This window comes from Synchiropus splendidus, chromosome 12 (assembly GCF_027744825.2).
Source record: "Synchiropus splendidus isolate RoL2022-P1 chromosome 12, RoL_Sspl_1.0, whole genome shotgun sequence".
NCBI classification, from domain to species: Eukaryota; Metazoa; Chordata; class Actinopteri; order Syngnathiformes; family Callionymidae; genus Synchiropus; species Synchiropus splendidus.
In genome coordinates, this window is record NC_071345.1 from 21,158,532 (window position 1) to 21,186,493 (window position 27,962).

A 27,962-nucleotide genomic window follows, 5' to 3' on the forward strand; every position below is an offset into this window, starting at 1 on the left:
GGTTCTCTTATTTTGAAAGCAGAAGACTCATGGAGAGTAATCCTCTTAGCAGCCTAATCATCAGAAAGCAAGATGGTGAATGTGCGAGTCTATAGGACGAGAGTTCAATATACTCCATAACAATATACATCTGGATGCTGAAGCCTCAATGATGACCGATGACAACAGTGACGACAATGAAGAGGAGTTCGACGATGACTGTGAGAATGAATCAGACACATCACTTAGCAGCATGATCACTGGTACGTTGTTAAAATGTCAATACATTATTTAAAAAATGTACGTGTTTTCATTAAATGCACACCTTCGATGTTTATATATATATATGTAGTGTCGCTGCTCATCCGTTTCTGTCGCACATGTTTACGTCACCCGCGCGAGGGAGGGTTTAAATGGAACTGTCGACGGATTTTGACGTCATGTGTTGCTTGTTCAGTTCCTCAAAATAATGTTGTAGATTTCCTGGTTTACCGATGAAAATATGAGGTCTGCGGTTTTATCTGATTCCTAAAAGTCTTCATAGCGTCATTCACAGCAACGTCCTTTGACATTCACTGCTAATAGCGAGTCCCGGGAGTTTGCACGGCTCGAGCCAATGTGTCACAAAGGCGACAACAGTTTTCATCATCGCCTTTCTGGATAGGTTTGCTCGTACGCTGCGGCTGTTTGAAAATAACTGCGAATATGCTGAACATCCCGTCCCAGTCGTTTCCAGCGGCGAGTTCCCAGCAACGAGTGTCTCCGTCTGGCCAGTCCGGAAGAAACAAGGTACCGCACCAACACGACACCACATGAGTAGATTTTCATTATTTTCCGGTTGTGAAAATACGCTTGATTCTCGTGTTTCAATATTGTGGCGGTTAATGACACATAGGAGGCTCATGTTAACTGTTAAATCCTGGTACGAGTGCGATCCTTGGTCTGGTGTTGCAATGCATGTCTCTAACGGCTGCCTCAGATGTCAAAAAGGACATTCCTCTCAATGACATGTCACGTCTATATCTGGGATTAACAGGTAGCCTTGAAGCCCGGCCACAGCCTGATTGACTGGATTCGCTTCACCAAGAGTGGGAAGGATCTGACTGGTCTTCGCGGACGCCTGATTGAAGTTACTCAAGAGGAGCTTCAGAAACATAACACTAGAAATGACTGCTGGACATGTATACGAGGTGAGGACACACATCAACAGTTGTAATTGAACACGTGTAGTCATTTTCCCCAAAGATACAATACAGAATAAATCAATTAAAAGTATTTTCAGGTAAAGTACATGTATGACCATAATTACAATCAGTGGAGAAAACTTTGCTGTCCATAATGATGTGATTCACATAGTGAATGTGCTCATAACAGAACAAAAAGGCATGGCCTACCTATTTGAATTTTGTATATAGCATCGCAGCCTTTCTTTTAAAAATATGAACGTTGCATTCTGTTCCAGTGCAGTGTTGATTTGAATCGAAATGATCGTTCAAGCTTACCATATGATCAACTCAGTATGAAAAAAGGAAGTGGGTGTGGGTGTTCATTGTCAATAGTATTGGTCTTGAAAAGAATACTAGATGCTACACTGTAGCTTTGGTTCAAAGGGAGTGAAACCCTGAGCTTACTACATCTTGAACCATGTTTATACAGTAATTTTATTAGTTTTATTTTAAGATATTATTTAACATAATAGAAAAAGAAGAAAAAACATTCCAAAAAGGTAAACAATAAAATGGTTAAAAAAAAAGGCTGCCAAGGTAAGTCTACGTGTCGTGGTGACATTGACAATCAAAATATTGTATTTATTTATTTTTTGTTACCCAAACCTGCCACTGCACCGTCTTGACACACACACACACACGCACACACACACAACAATGAGTTATCCGTCATTAATTCACCCAGAATTTAAAGACAAATGTGTTCCTTTATTGTTTTGAGATTACAGCAATGCAGGACTATCATTATTATTATTTTAATTTTTTTGTGGGTGTGGTGGCGCTCCAGAAATGTTTCAGTGAAGTCACCAGCGTTGCTCTGTCCATGTAAACACTCGTTGACATGCGCTCCTCTCTCTTATTCCACCGAAATCATGAAGACAGTTCAATTTTGTCCTCAGAAGTATGTAAACGTCTTTTAAAGTTGAACAATTATCATCTTAATTGTCTTTGTTTTGCCTGACCACATAATCATTTGTGACAGCCCTAATGGTGAACTCATGTTCAACATGTGTAGCTACCACATCATGTTCTTTTTTTAAAGGGGCCTATTGTCAATTCTTTTCTTCAATAATAAAATCTCACATACTAATGGAGCAGCGTCATATCAAGATCCAATTTTAAATGTTTGTAATTTCAAAGTTGTATCTTGTTAAAGTTTATAAAATGGCCACCTCTCTCGAAATGCTGTTTTGTACTTTGACTGAGTGGTGAGAACAAAATGTGACTCATCCTCATTTCAACTGATCTAAAATGTCTGTCACCGAAGCATTTACAGCAGCATCATATTTGAAAATTGCAATTTTGCAAAGTTGGTGTAACATTGATGTGATGTTGAAACAACATGATGTCACGCTCCCAACTGAGATGCTTCACAGTTTTATTCATTCCAAAATAAATGTATTGGTCTTTAAGTATACAGAACAAATCACACTATTCACACACAAATCACACAAATCACAGATAACCGCTGAACATGTAATGTCAGTATTCAATCCTTGTGTTTAAACTTGCTCCACTGCTGTTCATCACGGACCAGGCAGTATTTGATGCTTTGATGCAATGTTGTGCAATTGCATATACAAGTAACATCCAACTTACGACCTTGTTCGGTTCCGACCAACCAGTCGCAAGTCCGATTGGACCTAAGTCGAATGCCATTAAATACAGCTAACGCTAGGGCTTTAGGTACTATTGTAGTGGGAGATCGCTGTGTGAGAGTGAGGTGCTGGGATACTGTGCTGCCGTAACTGTGGTATGCGTTACAAGAGTAAGTTAAATAATGTTACATTCATCTGTACCAGGGATGGTTTACAATGTCACTCCGTACATGGACTACCACCCTGGTGGAGAGCAGGAGCTGATGTTGGCCGCAGGCGTTGATGGAACTGACCTCTTTGACCAGGTAAGTCGTGTCAGAGCTATTCAACTGTCATTATCTTACTACTATTTTGTGAAGAAAGAGCAATTATGAGAGCATATGCTACAGGTCCATCGCTGGGTCAACTATGAGTCCATGTTAAAAGAATGTCTTGTGGGAAGAATGGCTGTGAAAACCACTGCAGCGACAAAAGGTGAGCATATTCAAGAACAAAAAAAACCAAAAACAGTTTTTTTCAATTGCATTAAAACAGTGTTGCCAGGATCAATAAAAGAATTTGCAAAACAATGAAAAAAAATCTGTGTAATTCAAACCTGGGATAATTGAGGGGTTACTGTACTTGTGTTTTGCACCCACATCAGGACCAGAGGGATTGAATCATATTTTAGGGTGTGAGTGGGGATAGGCATAAAAAACTGTGAGTTGTTTCAAAATATAATAACAGGTGGAATTGCAAACACTTGACACCGAACTTTTCCAAAAATTAACTGTTGGGCTTAGATATGTATCCCTGCTACTACATTGACTTGTTGGTGTGCCTAGTTGATTTATGTAGACCTGGGGTCACCAACTTTGATGAATTTAAAGTGTGCTGAATGAGGGGCTCTTTCGGTTGTGCCCATTCTTTCTGGTGGACCAGAGGGTGGCATCTCTGCTGCTCAGGCTTAAGGGAGACAAAACTCTGATGGTTGTTTTTGCATATGCGCTAAACAGTAGCTCGGAGTATTCAGACTTCTTGGTGGCTTTTGGTGGGGTCTTGTGTGGGGCCCCACCGGGGAATTCCATTGTTTTCTTGGCAAACTTCAACGCAGATGTGGGATATGATGGAGGAACTTGGAGAGGCTTGATTGGGAAGAACGGTCTGCGTGATCTGAACCTGAATGGCTGTTTGTTGCTGGACTACTGTGCTAGTCATGGTTTGTCCGTCACGAACACCATGTTTGAACATCGGGAAGCTCAAAAGTGTACTTGGTCCCAGAGATCTCTAGGTTGTAGGTCAATGATTGATTTTGTAATTGTATCATCTGACTTGCGGCCGTATGTTATGGACACTCGGTTGAAGAATGGTCTGCGTGATCTGAACCTGAATGGCTGTTTGTTGCTGGACTACTGTGCTAGTCATGGTTTGTCCATCACGAACACCATGTTTGAACATCGGGAAGCTCAAAAGTGTACTTGGTACCAGAGATCTCTAGGTTGTAGGTCAATGATTGATTTTGTAATTGTATCATCTGACTTGCGGCCGTATGTTATGGACACTCGGTTGAAGAATGGGGCAGAACTGTCAGCTGATCACCATCTGGTGGTGAGTTGGCTCCAATGGCAGGGGATGTCTGGGTCAGTTCCTGGACGAGTGGCAGAGTGGTGTGGTAATTCCTCTATTTAAAAAGGGGGACCAGAGGCTGTTTTCCAACTACAGAGGAATCACAATCCTCAGCTTCCCTGGTAATGTTTACTACTAAGGTGCCGGAGAGGAGGGTCCGATCGATTGTTGAACCTCGGATTCAAGAGGACCAATGCAGGTTCTGTCCTGGCGGTGGAACTATGGACCATCTGTTTACTCTTTCAACAGTTCTCAAGGGTGCCTGGGAGTATGACCTGCCAGTCTGCATGTGCGTGGTGGACTTGGAGAAGGTACATGACCGGGTGCCAGGGACAAGTTGTGGGAGGTGCTTCAGGAGAATAGGGTGCGAGACTGCCTATTAAGGGCCGTTCAATCTCTGTATTCCAGGAGTGGGAGTTGTGTCTGATGTGTTTCCGGTGGTGGTTGGTCTCCTCCAGGGTTGTGCTTTGTCTCCAATCTTGTTTTTGGTTTAAATAGACTGGATTTCGAGGCATAGCTCTGGTAGGGAGCGTTTGCTTTTTGGTGGCCTGAGGATCCAGTCACTGCTATTTGCAAATGAATCATCATATCATCACAGTGCAACCTTCAACTCCTGCTGGATCGGTTTGCATTTGAGTGTGAAACGGCTGGGATGAGGATCAGCATCTCTAAGTCTGAAGCCGTGGTTCTCAACCGGAAAAGGATGGATTGCTCTCTCCGGGTGAGGAATGAGTTCCTGCCTGAAGTGGAGAAGTTCAAGTATCTTGGGGTCTTGTTCTTGAGTGGCTGGTGTAGCTATAAACACCTTTAATGTATCTTGACTACCAAAAACCAACAACTTAAAATCAAAAAGAATTTATTCCCTGACAGAGGAGTCTAATTAACCTAACAGAGCTCTGGGTCCACAACTATGCCTGACTTAGCCTTAGCTCCAGTGGTGTAGAGTGACAAAGACTATCTCTGGCCCTGACCCTTTTATGACACATTTCAGTTCATCTTGCATCCACGCATCTTTCCCACACTATCCTCATCAAACACACACCTCTCTTACTGGATCAAATTGAGGTTACCTTACCCATTATCACTGCGTCTGTTGGATTCAATCTTTCATTAGACAAAGCATTATAAAACAATTTATTCAATAGCAGATACTTGATGAATATGATCATAAGTAAACTATCATGATTCCTACAGGGGGTAAAGGAGTTGGAGTTTGGTTGGCTGTTGTGTGTTAGAGAGAGCTGAGCCAAAAGGCAAAGCTCTCTATTTACCGATCTGTCTTTATTGCGACCCTCACCTGTGGTCATGTGCTGTGGGTCATGACCGTAAGAGTGAGATTCCGGATACAAGCGGCTGAAACGTGTGGCGGGGGTCTCCCTTGGCGATAGGGAGAGAAGTTCTGTCACTCAGGAGAGAATCGGAGTAGAGCCACTGCTTCTCTGTGTTGGGAGGAGTCAGTTGAAGTGTTTTGGGCAGGCATCTCATGAGGACGCCCCCTGGATGTCTTCCTTTAGAGGTGTTTCAGACACTGCCAGTTTGTAGGAGACTGTGGGGTCGACCCTCTAGCCTGGGAGCATCTCAGGATCCCCCAGTTGGAGCTAGTTGATGTTGCCTGGAAGAAGGGTGTTTGGCATGGCCCCTGCGACCAGGCAACGGATAAGCAGGTGAGGAGGGGCAACTACTAGTTTTATATGCATGTGATACGATGTCATGAACTTTGATATGGTACATTAAATTTGCATACACAGTAAATAACCTGCATCACATCCTGAGTACACACAAACTGGATCCTACATAAATCTGTTCTCCTGTGTTATAAACAGCTACACTCCCACCACCTTCCCCTACTGGCCTTACCAGGGGCACGTCTGTAGGTCCTCCACCCAACAAAGACTCCCACCCCAGGTAAGCCTGTCACGATAATGGACCACTTATTTATGCACACAATCATTGATTTGTTCATTTTCTTCACAGGTATGACTGGTTTCAGTCTGATGTCAGTGTTCATCTGGTTGTATATGCGAAAAGGAAGGTAATTACAAGCTCACTTATTTGTCATCAGTGAAGGGAACACATTAACTAAGGGCTTCCGTTACATGTTAATGATAAATAAAAGCCACCATGCCTTCAGAAAAATGATCTCTTTGTTGAAGATGACCTCTCATGTGATCAAATGTGGTACATCTTAGTGGATGAGTGATTAGGATTTGCACATTCATGTCCGCATCCCAGACTTGATCACTGGACTGTATATTTCTTCTTAGCTGTACACCAAAAAAAAAGTTATCTGTGGGATCCTTAACTGAAATAGATTAGATCAAGATAATGAAAACAACAAACAGCAATAACTTGAGCTAGCAGAGACACATACACTGCTGAACATATCTTGAGCCAGGAATTGACCAACTCCAAAGTTTTAAAAAATGTGCAGTGCAAGAGTGGAGGCGAAAATAATGATTAAAAAAAACTCACTGACAACGGACGTGAAAAACAACTTTGAGCACTTTCAAGAAAATGGTTCTGAGACAGAAACTGCTAGATTACTCTATATGCACCAAGGTGAAAGGTGAAGGTGAAGGATTGATACTCAGCTTTGGATTTGTCCTCATTGCAGATTCCTCGCTCAGGGTGTACAGTGGTCGATCTTCAGGATGGTCTATTACGTCTGGAGGTCCTGCTCGGAAAGATGTCTTACATGATACATCTGCGTGAGTAATTGTTTTTTTTTTTTACATTCAAATACTTTGAAGATCTTAGTATATATCAGTGGCGGGTACTTAGGGCCGACCTTCTCCGCTGGCCTAACATAACCAGAAATTATGAGCATATTTGTGACAAAAGTGAATTTCATTTTTTTGTGTTTTCCCAAAATATATATAGTATGTATAATATTATATTCATGTCGTAGTATATCCCAGTGTTGTTTTTCCTGGTTAGAGTTTTCATCCAATCAGAATTCAACTAGCTTGTATCGTCATGTCCAAGGCCTTCAGCAGCAGCAATGGTGCAGGTGCCCTCAGAGTGAACAGACACATATAGTTGATGGATAGTTGCGATAGCCAATGAGATCACGAGTTGGGGACAGCAAGGCCTTCTAGCTGGCCTCACGTTGAACGTGACTTGTACGTGTCCTGTGATTGGATACTCATCCTGTCATTTCAGGACTATGCTACTCGTTTCTCACTCTTAGAAGCCCTGGCTTAACATATGAGGATATTTATGGGCAAACTAGCTTCAGAGCAATGAAACCAAAGATGTTTGGTGATATTCCAGTGCGCATCGCGCTGTTCTCTGCCCCTGCATCTACACTGCCGAGATAACCAGGCTTTACACTCTATACTCTAAATTGTTTTACACTCGTAAGACAGTGTGTTCCTGATGAAATCCGTGCTGTCCCTCCATGGTTCAGATAATTAATTTTATTTCTTAAATGAACACATTTTGAACTCTTCCAAAAAAAAATCCTAGTCTCTTTCAAATTAATTAAAAAAGCTGAACTTAAATTATCCATCTTGCAAACAAAAATGCCGTGAGTCGTCACATTTGGGCTTTCCAAGCGTGTAGCAGAGCCTTGACCTGAATTTAAAAATACAATGGAAAAAAGGGCACTATTTCAATGAAAAAGAAGTATTTTCTTGTAAAACACTCTTTTATGTTCACTTTTGGCTGTGAAACACCACATTCTGTTCCAGCCATGGCGGAGGTCCGTCATCAGTTAATATCTGAGGTGACTGGTCATGTTAAGGAGTGACAGAGAAATAAGGTGGTCAAGCCAATAGTAATCAGGTTTGGGCTCGCAACCCTAGTGTTGCCCGGCTAATGATGACTTCCTTGCGATTACATAAAGTATGGCACATAGCCACAGAAAAGTGGTGGGGCTGTGTATTAAATATGAGCGTCTCGCGGCCCTCATGGCCCACACCTGTGAAACAAAAATCTTTTAGCGGCCCTCCAGGAGGCCCTATGGTTAAGAATCACTGCCTTAGTGGATGTGTGACACACTAATTTGCTGTATCTGCTCTGAGAATTAACCAAGAAAGGGAAACTACATACTTATACTGCTGTTTTTTAATATTGTTAACCATTAAAATAATCCATATACTGTATATACTGTACAAGGACAATAAAGGCTATTCTTCTATTCTATTCTACTCTTCTAAACCAATGACACACACTTTTTACATGTGAAGAGCTCCATCAGGTCAACGTACGTTGTCTGGGTTCAGAAATGGAACCCTGATTGAACCCTGAATCGAACCACTTGACTTTTCAGTGTAGTGCTTGAAACAATTTGTAGCCCTACTTTACACAACATGTACTTAAATGCAACACTGGAAGGCAAGGCCATGCACAGCAATCACACACGGCTAAATTAAACGATGCACAATGCTAAAACACAACTCTTGTTATTTTGTAGGGCCAATGACCCCCAAGGATACTTTAGAACATCTCTCGTCCATCGGGGAATGAATCAAGGCTGTTAAAGAAAGACAAAGCAACTACAATGACAGTAAAGCAACAATAAGGTGCTAAAACAAACACACCCTGACTATTAGTTTGTTTTCACGCATTGCACCTAAGGTGACAGGCTTTCAGGCTTTTCACTGCTATTGAAAACACTGTTGAGAAGCAACTTATCATATATATATATAATGATCTGTTTGCTAATTCAAGATGACTGAAGTTACCTGAGCTAGTAGAGAGATGAACACTGCTGGTCATGTTTAGGTTAAAAACCCTAACACAGACACAAGGTTACACACAGTTACAGACAACCACTGTTTGTAAAAGTAGGAAAAGGTCAGAATAACGGGCTGTTCACACAGCAATACAATGTGTACAATACAATACATACAATTCAATGTGTAATTACATAATTGTCATTTGATTTGTCATGTAAGACATTTACTGTGTATTTTAGGAGATTCAAACAACCGTTCATTCATTCATTCATTCACTGTTTAAGTCATTAAGCAGTGGCAATTCTTGCAATTCCTTTATTAATGAATTTGGTTCGTGGATAGTAAGCGAATTTTCTGGCCTTGTCAGGTACACCAAACATTTACTGTGTATTTTATGAGATTCTTTTCATTCATTGTTTAATGTTATTAAACAGTGGTAATTCTTGCAATTCCTTGATTAATAAATGCAGTTTATTTATTTATGCGTCTCTATAACTTTACATTGTGATTTTCAGAGTTTGTTTCTTTGGTAGAAGCAGAAATGTCACCCAAACTCAATGAAAGAACAGGGTATTCGACTGCCCTGTGTTGGGAAAACTAAATTAAAAAAACAACCGCTTCTCACCCTCAATCCATGGCATAGTGAGTTCCTGCTGCGTGTCCGTGTGACCCCCAAATATCCCACCCCATGCAGATGACACTGAGACAAAAAGCTGCAGCTATACACAGTATTGACCAACTTTGGCTTTCTGCTTTTGCAGGTTTAGCTGAAGAAGTTAAGGAAACTGTCTCTGGTAAGATATATTGAATCATACATCATTTATATTCACATCAAGGTGTCATGGTCTTGTGTTTCTTTATAACAGTTCACACAGCCTTTGCAGTTGGGAAGATCCAGGTCAGCATGATCAAACAGGCCGGAGGACACTGGTCCAGCCTTGGTCAACCGCTGGAGGGTCACAACACATTTGTGCACAAAACAGTCACAGGTGAGAGGATAAAAAAAATGTTTTCACTGTAGTATCTTTCAGCCTTTAAAAGAAAATTAATCATTTCTTGATTTAAAGTCAAGAAAATGGTGCATCAGAACATGCGTTTTTAAAAGACACATGCACAAACATGCAGACCCTTTATAGTTACAGTATGCATGCACACCTGTTGCCGTTGTTGTGAAGTGACTTTGTAAATGTTTTATCGGCAGGGCGTAGCCAGGCACCTCATGGATCAAATATGTGTACACATAAAGATGTGGCACAGGCTTTTTCTTAATTTATGTTATAAGGTTCAAATGTATACATTTTACCTTACACACAAAATATCTTTAAATCTTTGAGTATTATCAAGCAATTTTAGCAATAAAAAAAAGATAAGATGTGAAAGAAGGGAGAAAGGCTACAGGGGTTTGCCCCCCCAAAAAAAACTTCAGTACAATTGTTCTATTAAATACAGTCAGTTTTCATAGTATATAAACAAAGGAAGTTTCTTATGGGTTTTATGTATTGCATCCTGTGTGGCCATTAAATACAGTCAGTTTTCATTGTATTTAAACAAAGGAAGTTTCTTATGGGTTTCATATATTGCATCCTGTGTGGCCATTTACTTCTTTTAACATACTGCGTATGTTGAAAGTAACACATTGTCACTTGTGTTTGAAGTGTGCGTTTGCTAAAGTTTTCCAGCGAACTCCGTCCAAACATTTGAACTTGTGGTTGTCTATTGGGACTCACACATCTCCCATTCCTCCAGAGTTCCCCTTGTTGTCCCATCTTTGTTTTACAGTCAAGGGGTTGTTTTTTTTGCTAGCTAGACGGCTTTTATATAGTCTTGATTTGATTTTTTTTTCTTGATTTTTGATTTTAGTAATTCACATATGCTTATGAATATATTTAAGATGGCACTACTACATTAGTCTTTTCTTTTCAGCGGTTGCTCAAATCTATAGAAATGTATCGAGATCATTGTTAATCAACTTATTTTTCATCTTGAGTTATTCAAATGTGTCTTGGCACTGCCCTGATGAACAAATATATAATAGGCAGTCAGACCCAATGTTGCCCACTTTCTAAATCTTCCATCCGTTTTGTTTGGCGTTAATTCTGAATCATGACAACACCATCATAGATTTTTTACTCTTACCTTAAGGTCTTTCTGTGTCAAACTTTATTCCATACCTTAAATGAGAGGGTAGTTCATGAGTTATCTGTCTTGCTGAATGTGTCTCATGAAAGACTTTCCCCTATCAAGTCAAATTTGGAGTGGTGGGATCCCGCTCGTTATGTCAGATGAGGTTAAGACCACATCATCATTTGCACCCCATAAGCTGCCTTGCGGTCCCACAATAGGAGGAAAGACTGTGGCAAAACAGCAAATAGCATGTTACACTTGTCCAAACCAGACGAAGCATTAATATGGAATTCCAGGAGGGCCAGAATTAAATGATAAATAAGGGATTGGAAATGGAGACATGAACTGCAAACAAAGTGGAAACATATTTCGAAATACGTAAATGACATAAATATAGTCATCTATTAGCCTATAAGGACATAAATACACACAGAAATAAGAACATATACAAGGAAATGCATATATCCGATTTATTTTTATTTTTCTATTCGCATTCCCTACAATTCTTTTACCGACTCCTATTTTTCCTCCTCACGTGTTTCCAACAAACCTATTCCCACCGCCTTTTTTTCCTCCTGTCAATTACTCAACTGGGAGATGTGGGGATAGGGCGTATATAAAACCCCGCCCCATGGCTGAACGCTCTAACCAATAATTTTGATAGAGGGGCGGGCGCTTCTTGCAACAGAATGTAAGCTCATATAGTTCACCGAGCATGTGTGAAAGCATACGTGTTGAAAATCGTAGAAGGTGATGACCTGCTCACTTGTTGGGACAATATTCAACAAAATATTCCTAAGCTCGCCCAACAAGCCGATGACGGAATTAGATGGATTTGAGGAGAGTGTTGGTCAGTTGTCGCCTTTGCTCAATATGGACGTATATGAAGATGTGGTACGTCTCGTCGAACGGGTAAGTAAGTTTGACGTTGATACACGTGGATGTACTCGCCGATCAAAGAATAAGTCATGATGACTTTGTTAAGACGTATTAACTAAGGCGTTCCAGAGATTCACTTTGACCTCATTGCTATCGTATGTCTGCATGTGTGTACGACTTATGATCAAGAAAAACGCTTACAAATAAAGTTCAGATCAAATTACAGTGAAAAACCAGAACATTTATTATAATGTCCCACATATAGGATGGGTTCTTCTCTGTTCTCTGTAATACAACTGGAGTATCTTGAAATTAAGGTCAATGTTGCGTCAACAGGTCTGTTGAGCAATTCATGTTGACATACGGCTTCATACATGGTAGTCTGCAACAGGTGGATTAGTTAATTGTATACTTTTCTTTCAAGGGTATCGTGTGCAGAATTCACTGCGGAGAGTAGATCCTCAGTCTTCACTTACTAGACATTGTCAATGCATGTGTTAAGGCGAAGGCAGTACAACGTCCCTGCTCCAAATAGTATGTGGCATATTGACGGCAATCACAAGCTCATAATGTATGCTCATCATTTTCATCTGTGATCAAGTCATCATTGCATTTTTCCCTAAATGAACGCCCCTTTGCAACACTACAATGTCTATTCATATCAATAAAATCGATTGGTGTACAAATACCGGCCTAGTCTTTGTGAAGATCTGATCTGTTTATAGTGTGGGGTTATGATATAACAAGCTAGGATTTTCAGGGTTAAGTAGTGATCAATACTGATGCTGATTTCAATTTTGGTTTAGTAATGCTATTTGCGGGAATAGTTATCTCAGGTATAATTCTCTTTTTATTTCATTTAATTATGATTTTATTGATGTCTACTACAATAATCATTCAATTAACACGATTTACTAGTTTACTAGGGGCTACGGTCTGCACTGCTGACTCTCAGCAAGAAGGTTCATGGTTTGAATCCAGCTCTGGGCCTCTCTGGGTGGAGTTTGCAGGCTCCTTGTGCCTGTCTGGGTTTTCTCTAGGTGCTCCAGTTTCCTCCCATAGTCCATAAAAATGCTCACCAGGTTTATTGGACAAAATTTCCAATTTTACCATACAATAAATCCATTTTTCTACTGTAGATATGCATTAAACTTTGCCCATAATAGTAGAAGACTTGCTGGACATGAATATGGACACTGTTTTTTGTCAACTATTAAGGATCTTAATAGAAATTAAAATATGTTGCCTAACACCTTTAATGAATAAAATGCATTACACTTACTGTACAATAAGTCCATATTTCTTCATTAAAATGTATGAAACTTTGCTTTTTTTATACTACTTGACTTGCTGAACATGGATATGCAATCGTAATTCTGTCAACTATGAAGGATTTTTTTATGAATTAAAATATGCATCATAACACATGACAGGGATCCACTGCACTTACTGCACATTCAATCCACAGCAGGTGCAGTAAAAGTGTATGAAACTTTGCTTACTTAATGTGCTTGATCTGCTGAAGAATATGGACTCCGTTTCTGTCAACTATTAAAGGATCTTTTTTTAGAAATTAAAATATCTGTGGAAGCCCTGCTTGTCACTTTCTGCTCCATTAGTTTGCAGTCTACCTTAAACACTGGAGTATTCACGCAACAGCGTTTCAGAGGGGCTAAATCGAGCGACTGGGAGCTGGATCATTGCGAGGACTAATGTTGTCCAGTCGGTCTGCTGCTTCTCGCAGTAATTTTGCTAAAATGACAAACGGACACTTGCATGTTTGGTGGTGTCTTAAAAATAAAGATAAGGTCTCCAAATTTGATAACACACCCAAGACCTGCAGTAAACACAATGACTTACAAGTCCTGTACAAACACTGTTTTTCGCTGTAATATATTGACTAACATGACTATTATTTAATGTTCCTAAATGTAACCCCCAAAGTGTATCTCTGTCTTCTATTTAGATTGATATTCAAATAGTACGATGATCTGATACATCAGATATACTACAATACTACAATCTTCAACAAGATCCAGATTTTCTTTCTGATAGAGAAACAGTCGATTCTTGAGTAGACCTTATATGTTGCTGGGTAGTGGGTGAAGTCCTGCTTTGGGTGCAGTTCTTTCAGCACATCAGAAAAGCCTATTTCATTTTTCCCTTTTCCCAAGTGTGTTTAATTGGCTTTGCTACAGTATTTTTGTGTCTTTTCCTACTGGTTGTAACTGTATTTTGGTTTAAGATTACATTGAGGTCACCTCCACAAACACTGCACATACACCCTCAGCTTCCTCAAATTAGCTTTGCTGCAGCATGGATGGAATATACATCATTTGGCAATGTACATGCTCATTGCCGCTGGAAGGGAATTAATATTTGGAATCACACAAAAAATCTTTAAAAAGTCTTTACAGCATCATCAGTAGACAGTGGTTGAACTTATTGACTTGCCGTATTTTTTGCTGTCTAACCACTGCCTAAATTCTTTCTGACAACCCCTGATCAACTCAGTCACTACTGTACTCTTGTTAGTAACCTTGTGTGTAAAACACATTTTCATCAAGCTCACCTCTTTACAGTATGTGATCCATGTAGACAGTGTACAAATGATAAATTTTGAGCTTCAAAAATGTGACTTACAATCAGATAATATATTATATTATATATTGTATTATATTATATATTGTATTATGTTTGTATTCCATGATGGCGGATGTTTTTGTCCAATAATACAAATTAATCTTTTTTCTTCTCTTCTTCTGATGGACATGATGGGGCGAGAACTGACTCCTTTTCGATCAGCTATGAGTAATTCTGATCCCTGATGTTTGTCTACTTTACATATTTTGTGGCAGGTTATATTCATCCTGGAACCTCTTAGACTTTTATTTTAAACCATTAATAAATAAATAAATAAACTACACATTCCAGAACTACAAAAATTGAGTACTGGACCTGATCACTATAAGCTGCACTGGTTACTGAACACAATTTAGAACCAGCCACTGTGTTCAGACGGGGAAAAGAAATGGTGTAGAACTAAGTTGATTCATGGCAGGAATCGGCAAACGTTGGTTTGTGTACTGTGATGTCATCGGTGGGTGTTTTTTGTGACCTCCCACTTTTTACTTAATCTTTTATGAACACTGGCTGGTTTGGCAGAAAGCACTGAGGTTCTGAGAATTCCAAATGGCAGTGGTTCAGAACCAGAACTGTGGTTGGTGCATTAGGTAGCATATGACATGTGCCATGGTTTGTCTTTGTATCTCTTTCAATGAGGGCATGCAGTTTTCCACTTGAACATGCTTTCTTTTATTTCTACAGATCTTTTCTACCGGACTTGTCTGTTAGTGTCAAAGAGTGAAGTTAACTACAACACAATATTGCTCCAGCTTAAACTTCCTGGAGGGTCTGTGATGCATGTGCCTGTTGGCAAACATGTTTACCTCAAGAGTCTGACCCAAGGTACTGATTTCTGCACATTAATATTGAGAATGAATATGATGAATAAGATGTAATATATTGGTTTGCAGATATTGAGGTGGTCAGACCATACACTCCCATTGACTCGGAGCTGGTTGCAGTTTCTGATCTCTCCTCACAGGAATCGTACCTCTACCTCATGATCAAAATTTACCCAGATGGAGTCTTCACACAGCTTCTGGAAAAACTGCGCATTGGTAAGTTTAATACAAATATAAGGAAAATTAAAGACTGTTCAGTGATAAGTTGACTCTACCCACATGCAATTTTACCATGTAGAATGAAAGGTGTTTGATGTCAAGAGTCATTTGCATCAGTGAAGTCATTGGTTAGTACCTACACCTTGAGAAGAAGAGAGTATTGATAGGAGCAAATTTAAAGGGCCCTGTAGTGGAAGGGATCAAGTTCGATGGGAGTGTTGAATTCAATAAGCAAAACTATTGGAGATGGACCAAATATCTTGAAATTGGGTGAAATTGCTTGTTTTTTGTGCCATGCTATTGGATTAAGCCGAAATTTTGCTTTTTTTTGCAAAATTTGCTAGAATTCTCAAAAGCATATAAAAGAAAACCTTTAGTGATCAAAAAGTGCCTTAAAACTATAGGAAAGAAAGCTATGAATTTGATTTGAAAGTTTGCTCATCACAAGCATAATGAAGCTGTTTTTTTTTAAAGAATACCTCACTGACATCGTCAGTCCTGTTTTTTGATCTCAAGAATGTTTTACACAAACAAACAAAACACTTGTATTAAAAAAATACAATCTTTTTTTTCTTGATTCAGAATGTTTGACATCAAAAATGCTGTACTCTGGTATATCTGCAATAGTGGCTTAGGGGCACATACCCACTAGTAACTGGATTTGTAGATCTGATACTTGGTTCTCGATAGCAACTCCCCCCAAAAAATACAACGGAATATAAGTGTCTAAACAAACACTTTGATAAACCAGGTAGTCGTATTCAAACATGTTCAAAAGCCAAAATGCTAACCATAAGAAAATCCAGTTATGAGTGTGTTAGGGACTGTCATCTGTTCTGCCCTATTTCCTTAACCCATCTTCAAAATGACAACACATTTAACCTTATTTCTCGTATTTCTTTTTCCTCTTTAACATTGTTAGAGGTTTTACTCATTTGAGGTGATGTGGCATTGAAGTACAGTGTTTCTTCCTAAAGCCCTTTTATTAGAACAGTTTTCTGCTTTATACAGGTGCAGAACAAGTTAATACTTGACAGTAGGGATGCTCTGATCAGGATTTTTGCTACTGATACCAATCAACCAGAGTGCTGATCACCAATACTGATCACATGTATTGACCATGAAAGTGTAATCAAAATGGTGAGACCTTCTGTGTGTATGATGTGGGAACCAAAGTAAAACATTTAATTTGATGTGAGACATAGCAGTTAGGTGAATCCCTTGAGACTTTGCAATTTCTGTGAAATATTTACGTACCGGCTGCTTGTAGCGGAACTCCTATATACGGAGCGCTGCATTTATGAAAGTTTACACTCAGAACGTTTTCAGCAGTTTCACATTCAGGTGGCCAATGAACACTGCACCATACTCCAAAACGGCAACGAATTTGGTCGTTTCCGTCCCCCATAACCGATGAGGCGAAAGTAGAAGCTGATGGATATTTACAATATGTACATGCCTAAAGTCTCTGTGCAAACTCCTAATGCCGAAGCAGCACGACCCTTGTCCGATATTTCTTGCAAAAAAACTCCCCGGCCAGGGAACATGACGTAGCATTCTAAACCTTCTTCCTGCATCAAATTTCAAAGACCTGCCACCTGGTGGCATAAGCTCTGATCTCTTATCCGCTGCAGCAGCACCACCATCAAACGTAGCGGAGGGAAAGCAAACAGCAGTCCCTTGGGCCACTAAGGATGTGCCAGAGCATCCACCCCCTGACGCTCTCATTGAAAACCAAAGGGGACATGTCACATCTCCTTTTGTAGCACACAGATCTGCAACCGGTAATCCAAACCGGCTCCAAACAAACATCATAATCTGGGGAGACAGCTTCCATTCCTCTACAAGGGCGCCCCCTCTCGACATCCTGTTGACCCCTACATTGAGAGCCCCTGGGACGTGAAGTGCTCTCAATGACAGAGGTTGCCTGTCTGACCGAATCTGAATACAGGCTGCCATCCCTATGGGAGAGCTCACGCCACCCTGTCTGTTGTCTGTAGAATAGTCCTACCTGATCATCACGTAGTGAGGAAGCACCAGTTCCACTGTCATCAACTCATTTACTGTATGTGACGTGGTGGACCCGACCAGGACCCGCCCATCATCCCGCCGCAGCCCAACAGGGAGGCGAATGTGATCACATTGGGATAGCATGGTTCACATCCCAACGTCCAACGCACCTGAGAATCCCAAAAATTGAAGTCTAGGTGCACCTTACTGCACAACACAAACCAATGGTGCTTGTCTCTCACCGGATCCAGTCTAAATCAACCAAACCATCCACCAAATTCCAGCCCAGTAAAAACATGACCTCAAGAACCTTCATCATGCACTTGTCTGACAAGTACGCCGACAACCGTGGGAGTCTCGGCAGATCCTGAGATATTGGATCTGATTGCTGAGGAGCAACATGCTCTTCTGTGCATTCACTGCTAGACCCTCCTGTTTGATGTGGTGTAAAACTCTGTCTGTGTGGAATCTAGCTTCTGTGGACGCTAAGAGGAGCCAGTCATCGAGATATGTCAAGACCGTGATCCACTCTCTCCTCAGAGGTCCCAGAGCCACATCCACAATCTTGCTCCTTGGTACTACAGAGTAATTGAATGGTAATCGATTGAACTGAAAACAATCTGCCTCTCACCACAAAGCGTAGATACACTTTGTGACGTGGCAAGATGGGAATGTGGAAATAAGGATTTGTTAGGTTAATTAATGTCATCCAGACCCCTGCTCTGATGGATTCTAACACTGTCAGCTTTCTGAAGGGTCGAGGAGCAATGTAGTGATTCAGGATCCGGAAGTCCAGAATGTGTTTCTAACTTCTGGATTTCTTCGGAACCAGGAAACAAGTGCAGTAAAACCACTGTCTCACCGAGCCACCACAGACCCCTCATGAATAAAGTCGGGTCCTCCCCCATGCCGTGCTTCCCGCAATGGAGGCACAAAATGGCCACCACTCCTGCACCATTCACTACTTGCCGAAAGAGAGAGTCCAATATGGCTGCTTACACGTGACACTCGAGTTGGAAAATTTGCCTGTCCCGGTGGTGGCGTCAAGAACTGGGACGCCGCTGGGAACTGGAACTGGAACTGGGGCCTGACTTACACAGTCGGAGAGTCCCAACAATGGCACCATATTGTTCCAACACAATAAAATATCACACAACGCCTAATATGGTTGTAAATCATCAGACCAAGCATACTTTCTCAATTATTTGTTGAATTTTAATCATCACCTTTTGGCACCCCCTATGGCTTAAATGTTGAGCTGGGTCCACTGTAGCTACTGCTGAATCTCCCTGCATCAATGCTGCTGCTGCTGCTGCTGCTGCCGCCGCCGCCGCGTGGCATCTCACGTCCCCGGTGCACCGGCCTGTCATCTCGTGCCCCGTGATGACCCTCCCAAGAGCTCTGCATAGAGCTGTGCCTCTGGAAAAGTCGAGGGCCCTGATTTTTCTAGTTGGGGTTTACTGTATACTGTACTGTATGTTTGAACCAGAGCCCCACAGGCAGGCAGGGAGCAGGGGAACACATTCTGCTTTAGGATTGTAACTTGTTAATGTTCATTCATTTGCTCATGTATTAATTTCATTCATACTTGCAGAATATAAGCTGTGCATTGCCCCGTTCTGTGATAGAAAAATCAGTTTCACTAGATGATGTAGTTATTTTGTCGATGTTCTAACATGGCACTGACATTGATTTCTTTTGCTGATGGAGTAAAAGAACTCAATGGGCTGCAGTCAAAGGGGTAGTCATGATTGCACCCGAGTAATAAACTTTTAGTCTTTTGGGAAATGTCCACATATGTAATCTACGGAGTACCCTGCACTTCGTCCCTCACTTATGGAAATCGTGTGCATCCACTGTGGAGGCTTCCAGTGGGCCTCAGCCAAGAAAGACCCATGTTGCTAGCCATAAACATCTATTTGGGAGAATAGACTAATGTGTCACAGAAAGTGGAAAAAATACAATGTACTCATCATTTGCATCATTGACAATGCTGTTATGGGTTTACTTGTGATATTTCTTGATCAAGATGAACAATAATCAAAGTGAAACATTTTATGAGCGTTACAGTCACAGGCTTTACATGAACTGTAACTTAAGAAACATGAAATTCCATGCTGGTCAACAGGTTATATTTTCAAAATTGTTGTTTGGCAACATGTTTCATCAGGTGACAGCGTATCCGTCAGCAATCCACAGGGAAACTTCAGTATCCGACCTCTTCGCAATATCACGCATCTCTTCCTTCTTGCTGCGGGCACAGGCTTGTCGCCAATGGTTCGCCTCATTAAACACGCCCTTCAAGACATTGACACGCTCAGGTAAACATTTTCAAGTTAACGTTCAGTGTTTCCTTTGATGTGTTTTACAATGACGAGTGAATTTATGACTGAATCCTTTTGATACTTCAAGAGAAGTATGCTTAATGATGTGTCTGTGCTTGCAGGATGATCAAGCTGCTGTTCTTCAACAGACAGGAAAAAGACATTCTCTGGAGACATCAGCTGGACCATTTAGAAGCTCAAGAAGAAAGGTAACACTTGTTCATCTATTTGACTGCTGCACTACTAAATAAGACTACTAACCGCTGCCTCCTCCGATGCTGCCTTTATTTTTGTCTTTTGTGCAAGAGGTTCATTATGAATGCTTCTGTTATTGTAGTGTTAGGGAAAACCATCTTCATCCATTTTCAATGTGAGCTGCCAAGAATCGTTGGCTTTCTGACACACCACACAAGGATGAAATATGTTTTTGACTTTGAGGGAGGGATGTTTCAGCCTTTCCATTAGACCCTGTACAAACTGTCAGTCCTATGTCTTGTGTGATGAAAAACCTTTTCACAATTCTCTAACCTAAAATGCTTGTTTTAATTGCCAATGGAAGATTTCACAAATACTTTGACCACTTTAGAATTTGTTGATGCTCCCTAACTGATGCCGATGTGTAGCATTACCACTGTTTGTGAGAGTGTGTCCGCGATCAGTGAATCCTAATCGGGGATGCAGAAGAGGACGCTGCCGCCAACACCGGAGCAGATGTCCGTCTAATCTCCAACTATGTGCAACTATTTCTTGAGGGAGTGTCTTTGAATAATGCAACCTACTCATTGCGATACGAGGTGTGAACTGAAGGTGGCGTTTTTCATACGCAAAGCTCAAAGAGACTAGTGAAAGCTGGTCTCACACCAACTTCAGTTGTGTTTTGAGACAACTCCAGAGTGTGATTAGGGCTCCGCACATCATCCCTCCAGTCAGTAAAGAATTCCATGTCTCAGAAATAGCTTACTTGAGGAGCCTGTCTGTGACAATCTTGGGTTCATGAGATGACTTCTTCATGCTATTTCCATTCTTACATTTTGTATGTGCCATACTTTTAGTTTAGGGAATGACAGAGTGAAACGTGGAACTAAGTAATGTGAATCGTGTTGATCGTGGATCTGATGACGGTCCAAGTCTTAGGACCGCAACTCACAAAGTGCTCCAAGCCCCCTCCCCCGGCTTGGAGTTTGTTCAAGTTTCTCAACAGCAACTTGACCGAAATCCCAGTCAGTTCGGCGGCTCATCCGGTGAAGAGCCGCATGAAAGTGGGGCTCGGGCCGCAGGTTGGCTGTCTGTTCTCATCTACTTTTATCTGTTTTTGAGCAAGGGGCTGTCATAGCTCTCAGGTAACCCAAAACAAATGTGTCTCTGACTTGTGTCTCTGACGTCGTTATTCTTATGCTAATATTTGTCAAGACGGAGGCAGAGCAGCACATAACCCTTTTGGAATTGTAAATGACCTCATATCACGCAATACACACAGCCTTCCGGACAAATTAGCACATGAACATACCTGTCCATCAAGTCAACTGACCTGGATCATCATTTATTTACACTGCACAAAGACGGCCATGTGCCGCAGTTTAGCATGCCGGCCTGGATGTTTGCCTGGTTCATCCATACTAAGACCCATCCAGTGTTGGTCATCTTCGCATAAAAAGTAGTTAGTTACAATTACAAATTACATCTCTCTCAGGCTCAGGCTGATATTGGGCCAGTTGAATGGGCAAAGGTGTTAATGGACAGGAGCAGAACCAATCCAGTGTGATGGGTGACAAAGGGACAAAAGTGAAGTGTTTACGGGTCCCTGCCCATTGGGGATGGGTATTGATGGGCCATTAATGCAAGTGCTGAATAGACTTAGACTTAGACTAGACTTTATTGATCCCTTTAGGATGACTCCCTCTAAGATATTTACATTTCCAGCAGCAATAGAGGCAAGAAAGGGCATGCAGTCAGGAAGAGCATCACACAGAGAATGAAAAAAAAAAAGACATAATAAAATAATAATACTAATAACCTAAAAATAAAAATACAATTGAAAATAAAATAAAAAAGTTAAACTCAGACTAGATTAAAATAGGTTATTGCACCATAGAATGTAGCCCAGGTGGCAATTGGGGCTGTTCAGATGTTTATGCCACACCGTACAGGTGTGAGGGACCTGTCCATGCCTAGATCAATGGCTTAATCTGCCAAGGGAGGGTGTTTAGGACAGCATTGAATGAGGATGAAAGATGGTGTCTCAGTCCTCCACCTCTGTTCAGAGAGGGTTTTTTGCCACTTCGACAAAAATGGCCTCCTTTACTCCTCTTTCAAACCGTCTGTCTTCTTTTGCTAAAATGTGGACATTGCTGTCTTCAAAAGAGTGTCTCTTGTCCTCGAGATGTAAATGGACTGTTGAGTCTTGTCCAGAGGAGTTGGCTCTTCTGTGTTGGGCCATTCGTTTGTGGAGAGGTTGTTTAGTTTCTCCAATGTAAAGATCTGGGCACTCTTGGCTGCACTGGACTGCATAAACCACATTACTCTTTTTGAGGTGAGGCGTTTTGTCCTTGGGATGGACGAGTTTCTGTCTTAAGGTGTTGCGTGGTTTGAACTGAACCTGAACCTTTGCTAAAGATTCATCGGAGTTTCTCAGAGATCCCTCCACGTAGTGAATAACTATGCCGTTGCGACAGTGAACATTGTTTTCTTTGTCCCTTGTGTTCCCTTTAGATGTTTTGATAAAAGTAAAAAATAGCCACATTTTTGAAGGGCATTCCTTATGTGATGCTGCTCCTTCTCTCTCCCCCTACATGAGCTGGGGATGTTTTGGGCTCGATGCCTCAATGTTCTGATCACTCCAAGTTTTTAGTGGGTCGTGTGAGTCAAACTGGAGGTATTGGTCGGTGTGTGCTGTGTGTTCCTGCTCAAACAGTCAGAAACAGACTCCATGAGGGTCGTATGAGGGCCTGACATCCACAGGTGGGAGTTGTGCTTACAGCCCAACACCGTGCAGGATGTTTGGCATTTGTCAAAGAACAACATTGGCAAATTCGCCACTGGTGCCCTGTGCTCTTCACAGATGAAAGCAGGGTCACACTGAGCACATGTGACAGACTTGACAGAGTCTGGAGACGCTGTGGAGAACGTTCTGCTGCCTGCAACATCCTTCAGCATGACCGGTTTGGCACTGGGTCAGAAATGGTGTGGGGTGGCATTTCTTTGGAGAGCAGCACAGCCCTCCATGTGCTCGCCAGAGTCTGACTGCCCGTAGGTACCGAGATGAGACCCTAAGACCCCTTGTGAGACCACCGTGGTACGGTTGGCCCTGGGTTCCTCCTAGTGCAAGACCATGCTAGACTTCATGTGGCTGAAGTGTGTCAGCAGTTCCTGCAACACGAAGGCATAGATGTTATGGGCTGGCCCGCCTGTTCCCCAGACCTGAATCCAATTGAGCACATCTGGTACATCATGTCACACTCCATCCACCAACGGCAAGTTGTCCAGGAGTTGGCGGATGCTTTAATCCAGGTCTGGGAGGAGGACCCTCAAGAGAACATCCTCCGCCTCATCAGGAGCATGCCCAGGCATTGTAGGTAGGTCATACAGGCACGCAGAGGCCATTTACACTACTGAGCCTCATTTTGACTTGTTTAAAGAACATTACATCTAAGTTGGATCAGCCTGTAGGTGTTTTCCTACCTTAATTTTGAGTATAACTCCTAATCCAGACCTTCATGGGTTGATACATTTGATTTTCATTGATCATTTTTGTGTGATTTTGTTGTCCGCACATTCAACTATGGAAATAACAAAGTATTTCATAAAAATATTTCATTCATTCAGATACAACGTGTTTCTTTAGTGTTCCCTTTATTTTTTTGAGCAGTGTGTGTGAGCACGGTAAATGCCGATGTGAGTGGTGGTCCACCAAGACTTGGACCGTCATCAGATACACAATCAACATGATTTACATGACTTAGTTCCACGTTTCACTTTATCAGTCCCTGAACTAAACGTATGGCATGTGTTTCACCTATTATTCATTGTTGATCGTTGTGAAGTCTGTTTAATTCAGTGGAGTGAAGATGACTACGGCAACATTGTTGGAGGCATGAGCCATGGAAAAAAAAATACATAAGTAAAATAAATGGCGCACACATTTCTATGTACGCTGCTTGATATTTTGAGGAGGGTCACAGTTAAATGTATGAATTTCAAAAAATACATGCACAAGAGACATACGCCGGACATGAATCAGCAACTTTGTGGCACCCAGGCACAGGCACACACAACACAGTAAAACAACGTGACTCTTAGCCTTGGACTGGTTGGCCTGGCTTAGATTGTGACAATGATCTGAATTTTGAGTCAAACCGTCCACGGTGTAACCGTGTCTCAGTGCATACCACTCCCCCTCCTCCTCAGCGTGATCAAGTTCTGGACAATGACTCCAGATCAATAGAAAAGCCTTGTTTGTGCTCGGATCGTTTGGGATTTCTGCACTTTGACTAATGTCTGGTGACCATCAATAGTTCTTTCACAGATTCATGGAAGCAAAAATCAGTACACTGCACACACAACACTAATGTCAGTGCCAGGATGTTCAATTGTGAAAGTGAGGTATCAAGACCGCTTCCAACAATTGTCTAGCTAACATCTCAGTCATTCATTGATCATCGTTCCGGAGTTCATACAGTTTTGTCCAAGCGGCTTCTGTGCTTTGCGCACGCTCTGTGCATTGAGGAGGCTGGTTTTGCTACGCATGGCTGTCAAGTCTCATGTTATTGTGTTTGGTAAATAGTCCCTGACACATTAAGCAGAAAGGTACTGTCACACTATTGAAACACGCCTCCCCATGGATAAACGAGGCATTGCAGCTCCCGCTGTTCAGGGGCGTTCCCCTCTGACTAAGTCATCACGGGGGATTAAATTATCGCTGCAGTGCAGCAGGGGTCCGTAAAGGGAACCATTCACAAACCTTTCACTGAGGCACCATGGAACCTGGGAACTTTTGAGCTGCTTCATCTGTATACTAATTACATGGTATCGATTCTAATGTGTACGGGTCTGTCATGTGCAGATTGATGTGGAGAGAAGTCAACCTGCAACTTAGGAAAGTGCAGCCAACTCTTCCAATGTTATTTGAGAAATGACCTAAACCTGCTATACCTTAAGCGTTGATAGTAAATATTGCTATGGCACTGACACTACTGAATTGAGATTTGTGTGTCAATGCCCTATTGAAGTCAGATGTGCAGATCCACCAAATAATGTGAGATTAAAACTACACACTGCAAAAACTTTGTCTAGTCAACATTTCTCATCGCATTTGATTTAAGATAAATTCACTTATGCCATTTTAGAAGTATAGAGGAACTTCAATGCAATGCAATCTTAAATATGTTGTTTTTTCACTTGTTCTATTGGCATTTTTTTAAAACTTATTTCAAGGAGATATGATTTTGAGCTTTTACAGATGCTGCCCGGTTTCATGAACTACAGTCATCCACACTGGATTGACTAGGTGTCAGGTTTCACACCGGCCAGAGCTACAGCCCATGCTGTCATTTTCTTGTTGCTGTCACAGAAAACGCAAATAACATCTACACAGCAGTTGGAGAGTGTCTCCAACTGCTGCTCTAGCTTCACAAGAATAGAATCGTCGCTGAATAGTAGCTATGCAGTTGCGGTGCAGTTGTGTAGCTTCGATAAGCTTCACTTCCAGACAAAATTGACAGATTGAAAACAATTATTTCCAGAAAAATTACATTACCTTCCTCCATTTCGTCTATTGCTGCCACCTCCATTCCACTTAGACCCACTACTGACCGCTGTCATTGGTAAAGAAGCACGGTGAAATGCATTAAGCAAAGCCTCACAGGAGGAAGGCACTGATCTTTTTTAAAAACTGTATTAGGATCTGGCAAACTTATTGTTGTTATTAATAAACCATTGAACGTGCAAATTTGCCCAGCCCTTTTGCAAGCTACATTTTAAAACATTGATATCAAAGTTGAGTATTACGATACAAAACCTCTAGGGTTAAGGTTTAAAGGTTAAATGTGTACAATACGTGCAGCATCTAGTTAACACACAGAGCCACACAAGCATTCACTCTGGCTGTTGTTTTTTTGTCTTCAGGAATTGCATTGTCTAGTTAAATGTTTCCAAATTTGAGCAAAAGTGGTATGAAGTCACTGCTATATTCCTTACTTCCTTGCTTCCTTGATTTTTTCCCCTGCTCATAGTTGTACTTTGGCTGTTTTAATCATGAATGTGTGTGGTTTTTAGGTTCCAGGTGGAGTATGTACTCTCAGAAGCATGTGAAAACTGGACCAGTAGGAAAGGTCGGATTGAGGAGTCCATGCTGAAGGACTTCCTTCACAGAGCAAGCGATTCAAAATGCTTTGTCTGTGTATGTGGTCCTACTGCCTTCACAGATCTCGCCGTCAGGTATGTGGGATATCTTTTTCTTTCATCACGGGCACCGTGATGTCATAGACAAAAATAGAATTACTGCGTAAATTCCACACCGCGATGGAACCTGAAGACGTTCAGACGTTGTGGCACATCACAGCGTTTCTGCTCTCAGTAGAAACCAGTGGTCAGTAAACCAATGCCTATTTTGTCATCCTCAAACCACAGTGGTTTGACTTCATGCCAAATATCTCTTCTTCATTTTCATCAAAAATTTGAACTTAACCCAGTATTCTCTTAAGACCCTTTCATGTTGCATGCAAATACGCAGTTGTCCTTGCAAGCAAGCAGATTGCACTGGGATCGAACAACCTTGCATTTGACCCTGGTGATGATGTTGCTATGTGAAGTTAATTTTCTTAAGGATGTTAAGCAAAGCTGTCCGTCGATGTTGGGACAAAATGTATGGGCTTGCAAAAAATGTCTTAGCTGCTACCGATCGATGACAATCTAGTTAGCAGTCATTCATTTAATTAATTCCAGGTTTTTAGAAAACCTAGTGCATTATTCCGGAAACTGTCCACACATCATATTTGTGTATCTTGGTTGTTCAGATATGTTCCATCTGTCGTTCTAGGTTAGTGAAGCAGCAGGGCTTCAATGAGGAGGAGCTCCATGCTTTTCAAGGCTGAATGCCTCTACTCCCCCAGCTGAGAGCACTTGGTTGTACAAGAAAGAGAAGCGATTTGCTATGTATGTCTTAAACACACAAACTACATCAATGTATGGCGAAAGGCAGGAAGGAAGTTAAATTAAAAAGAAATATTATTTTCTTTTATAGTGAAAAAAATATGTTCAAAATTAAGACAAAAAAACTTCAATGAAACTAAATAATGAATGCAGAATTAACCATATGCAAATCCTTTACTGCTTTTCTCATAATTCTGGTGTTTTACCATGGTTGTTTTTTGGACAGATTTTCAGAAATGGGTATTATTGTGTATCGGGTATTATTGTAGACACATGCCAATCGTTTTTCGTGTCTCCAGCAAGTCATTCATGGACCACCCAGCTCTCTTCTTGACATGCAAAAGGATCTTTTTTTGACAAGCACTGCCTCTCTACAGCTTTGTCACGTGATACGGTTCATTTTGGTCATTTAGTAGTACGAATAAATGTGTGTGAAGTGTAAGAGAGAAAAATAACCTGTGCTATGCAAATTTCTGTTTCCTGTTTTAATGGAACATGAGAGCCTGCCACGGATCCCATTTGTCACTTTTAATACATTTTTTTTCTTCTTTTCTGATTGCTGACAGTAATAAACCAAGCTGTTCGTCTGCTCTCACTGACCCTGTTGTTTTTTTGCATCCTAGCTGGAAATCACTGAATTTGCAGTCATGGTCCACATTCATTGGTTTGCCACTCATGTTGATTTCTATTACCAGAAACCAAA

At 41.3% G+C, this 27,962-nt stretch overlaps 1 protein-coding gene across 2 annotated transcripts; it reads left to right on the plus strand.

The window, feature by feature from the left end:
* On the plus strand, window positions 1-27,848 carry LOC128768287 (cytochrome b5 reductase 4). Of its 2 annotated transcripts, none has more exons than XM_053881060.1 (16): window positions 1-242; window positions 644-768; window positions 1,016-1,169; window positions 3,008-3,108; window positions 3,193-3,277; window positions 6,232-6,313; window positions 6,383-6,440; window positions 7,023-7,116; window positions 9,852-9,884; window positions 9,957-10,079; window positions 15,421-15,561; window positions 15,630-15,776; window positions 19,960-20,110; window positions 20,236-20,322; window positions 26,384-26,545; window positions 27,147-27,848. In XM_053881060.1, the coding sequence occupies exons 1-16, from the start codon at window positions 80-82 to the stop codon at window positions 27,199-27,201; spliced, it is 1,761 nt and encodes a 586-aa protein (XP_053737035.1). In that variant the 5' UTR covers window positions 1-79; the 3' UTR covers window positions 27,202-27,848. The 2 variants fall into 2 exon arrangements, with proteins under 2 accessions (XP_053737035.1, XP_053737036.1); XM_053881061.1 differs by having other exon boundaries at window positions 1-200.
* The last annotated feature ends 114 nt before the right edge of the window (window positions 27,849-27,962 follow it).

Coding starts and splice junctions, on each gene's coding strand:
- LOC128768287 (XM_053881060.1), top strand. CDS start 80: ATGTGCGAGTCTATAGGACGAGAGTTCAATATACTCCATAACAATATA. Junction 7,117..9,851: donor GTCTTACATGATACATCTGC/GTGAGTAATTGT, acceptor CTGCTTTTGCAG/GTTTAGCTGAAGAAGTTAAG. Junction 20,323..26,383: donor TTAGAAGCTCAAGAAGAAAG/GTAACACTTGTT, acceptor TGTGGTTTTTAG/GTTCCAGGTGGAGTATGTAC.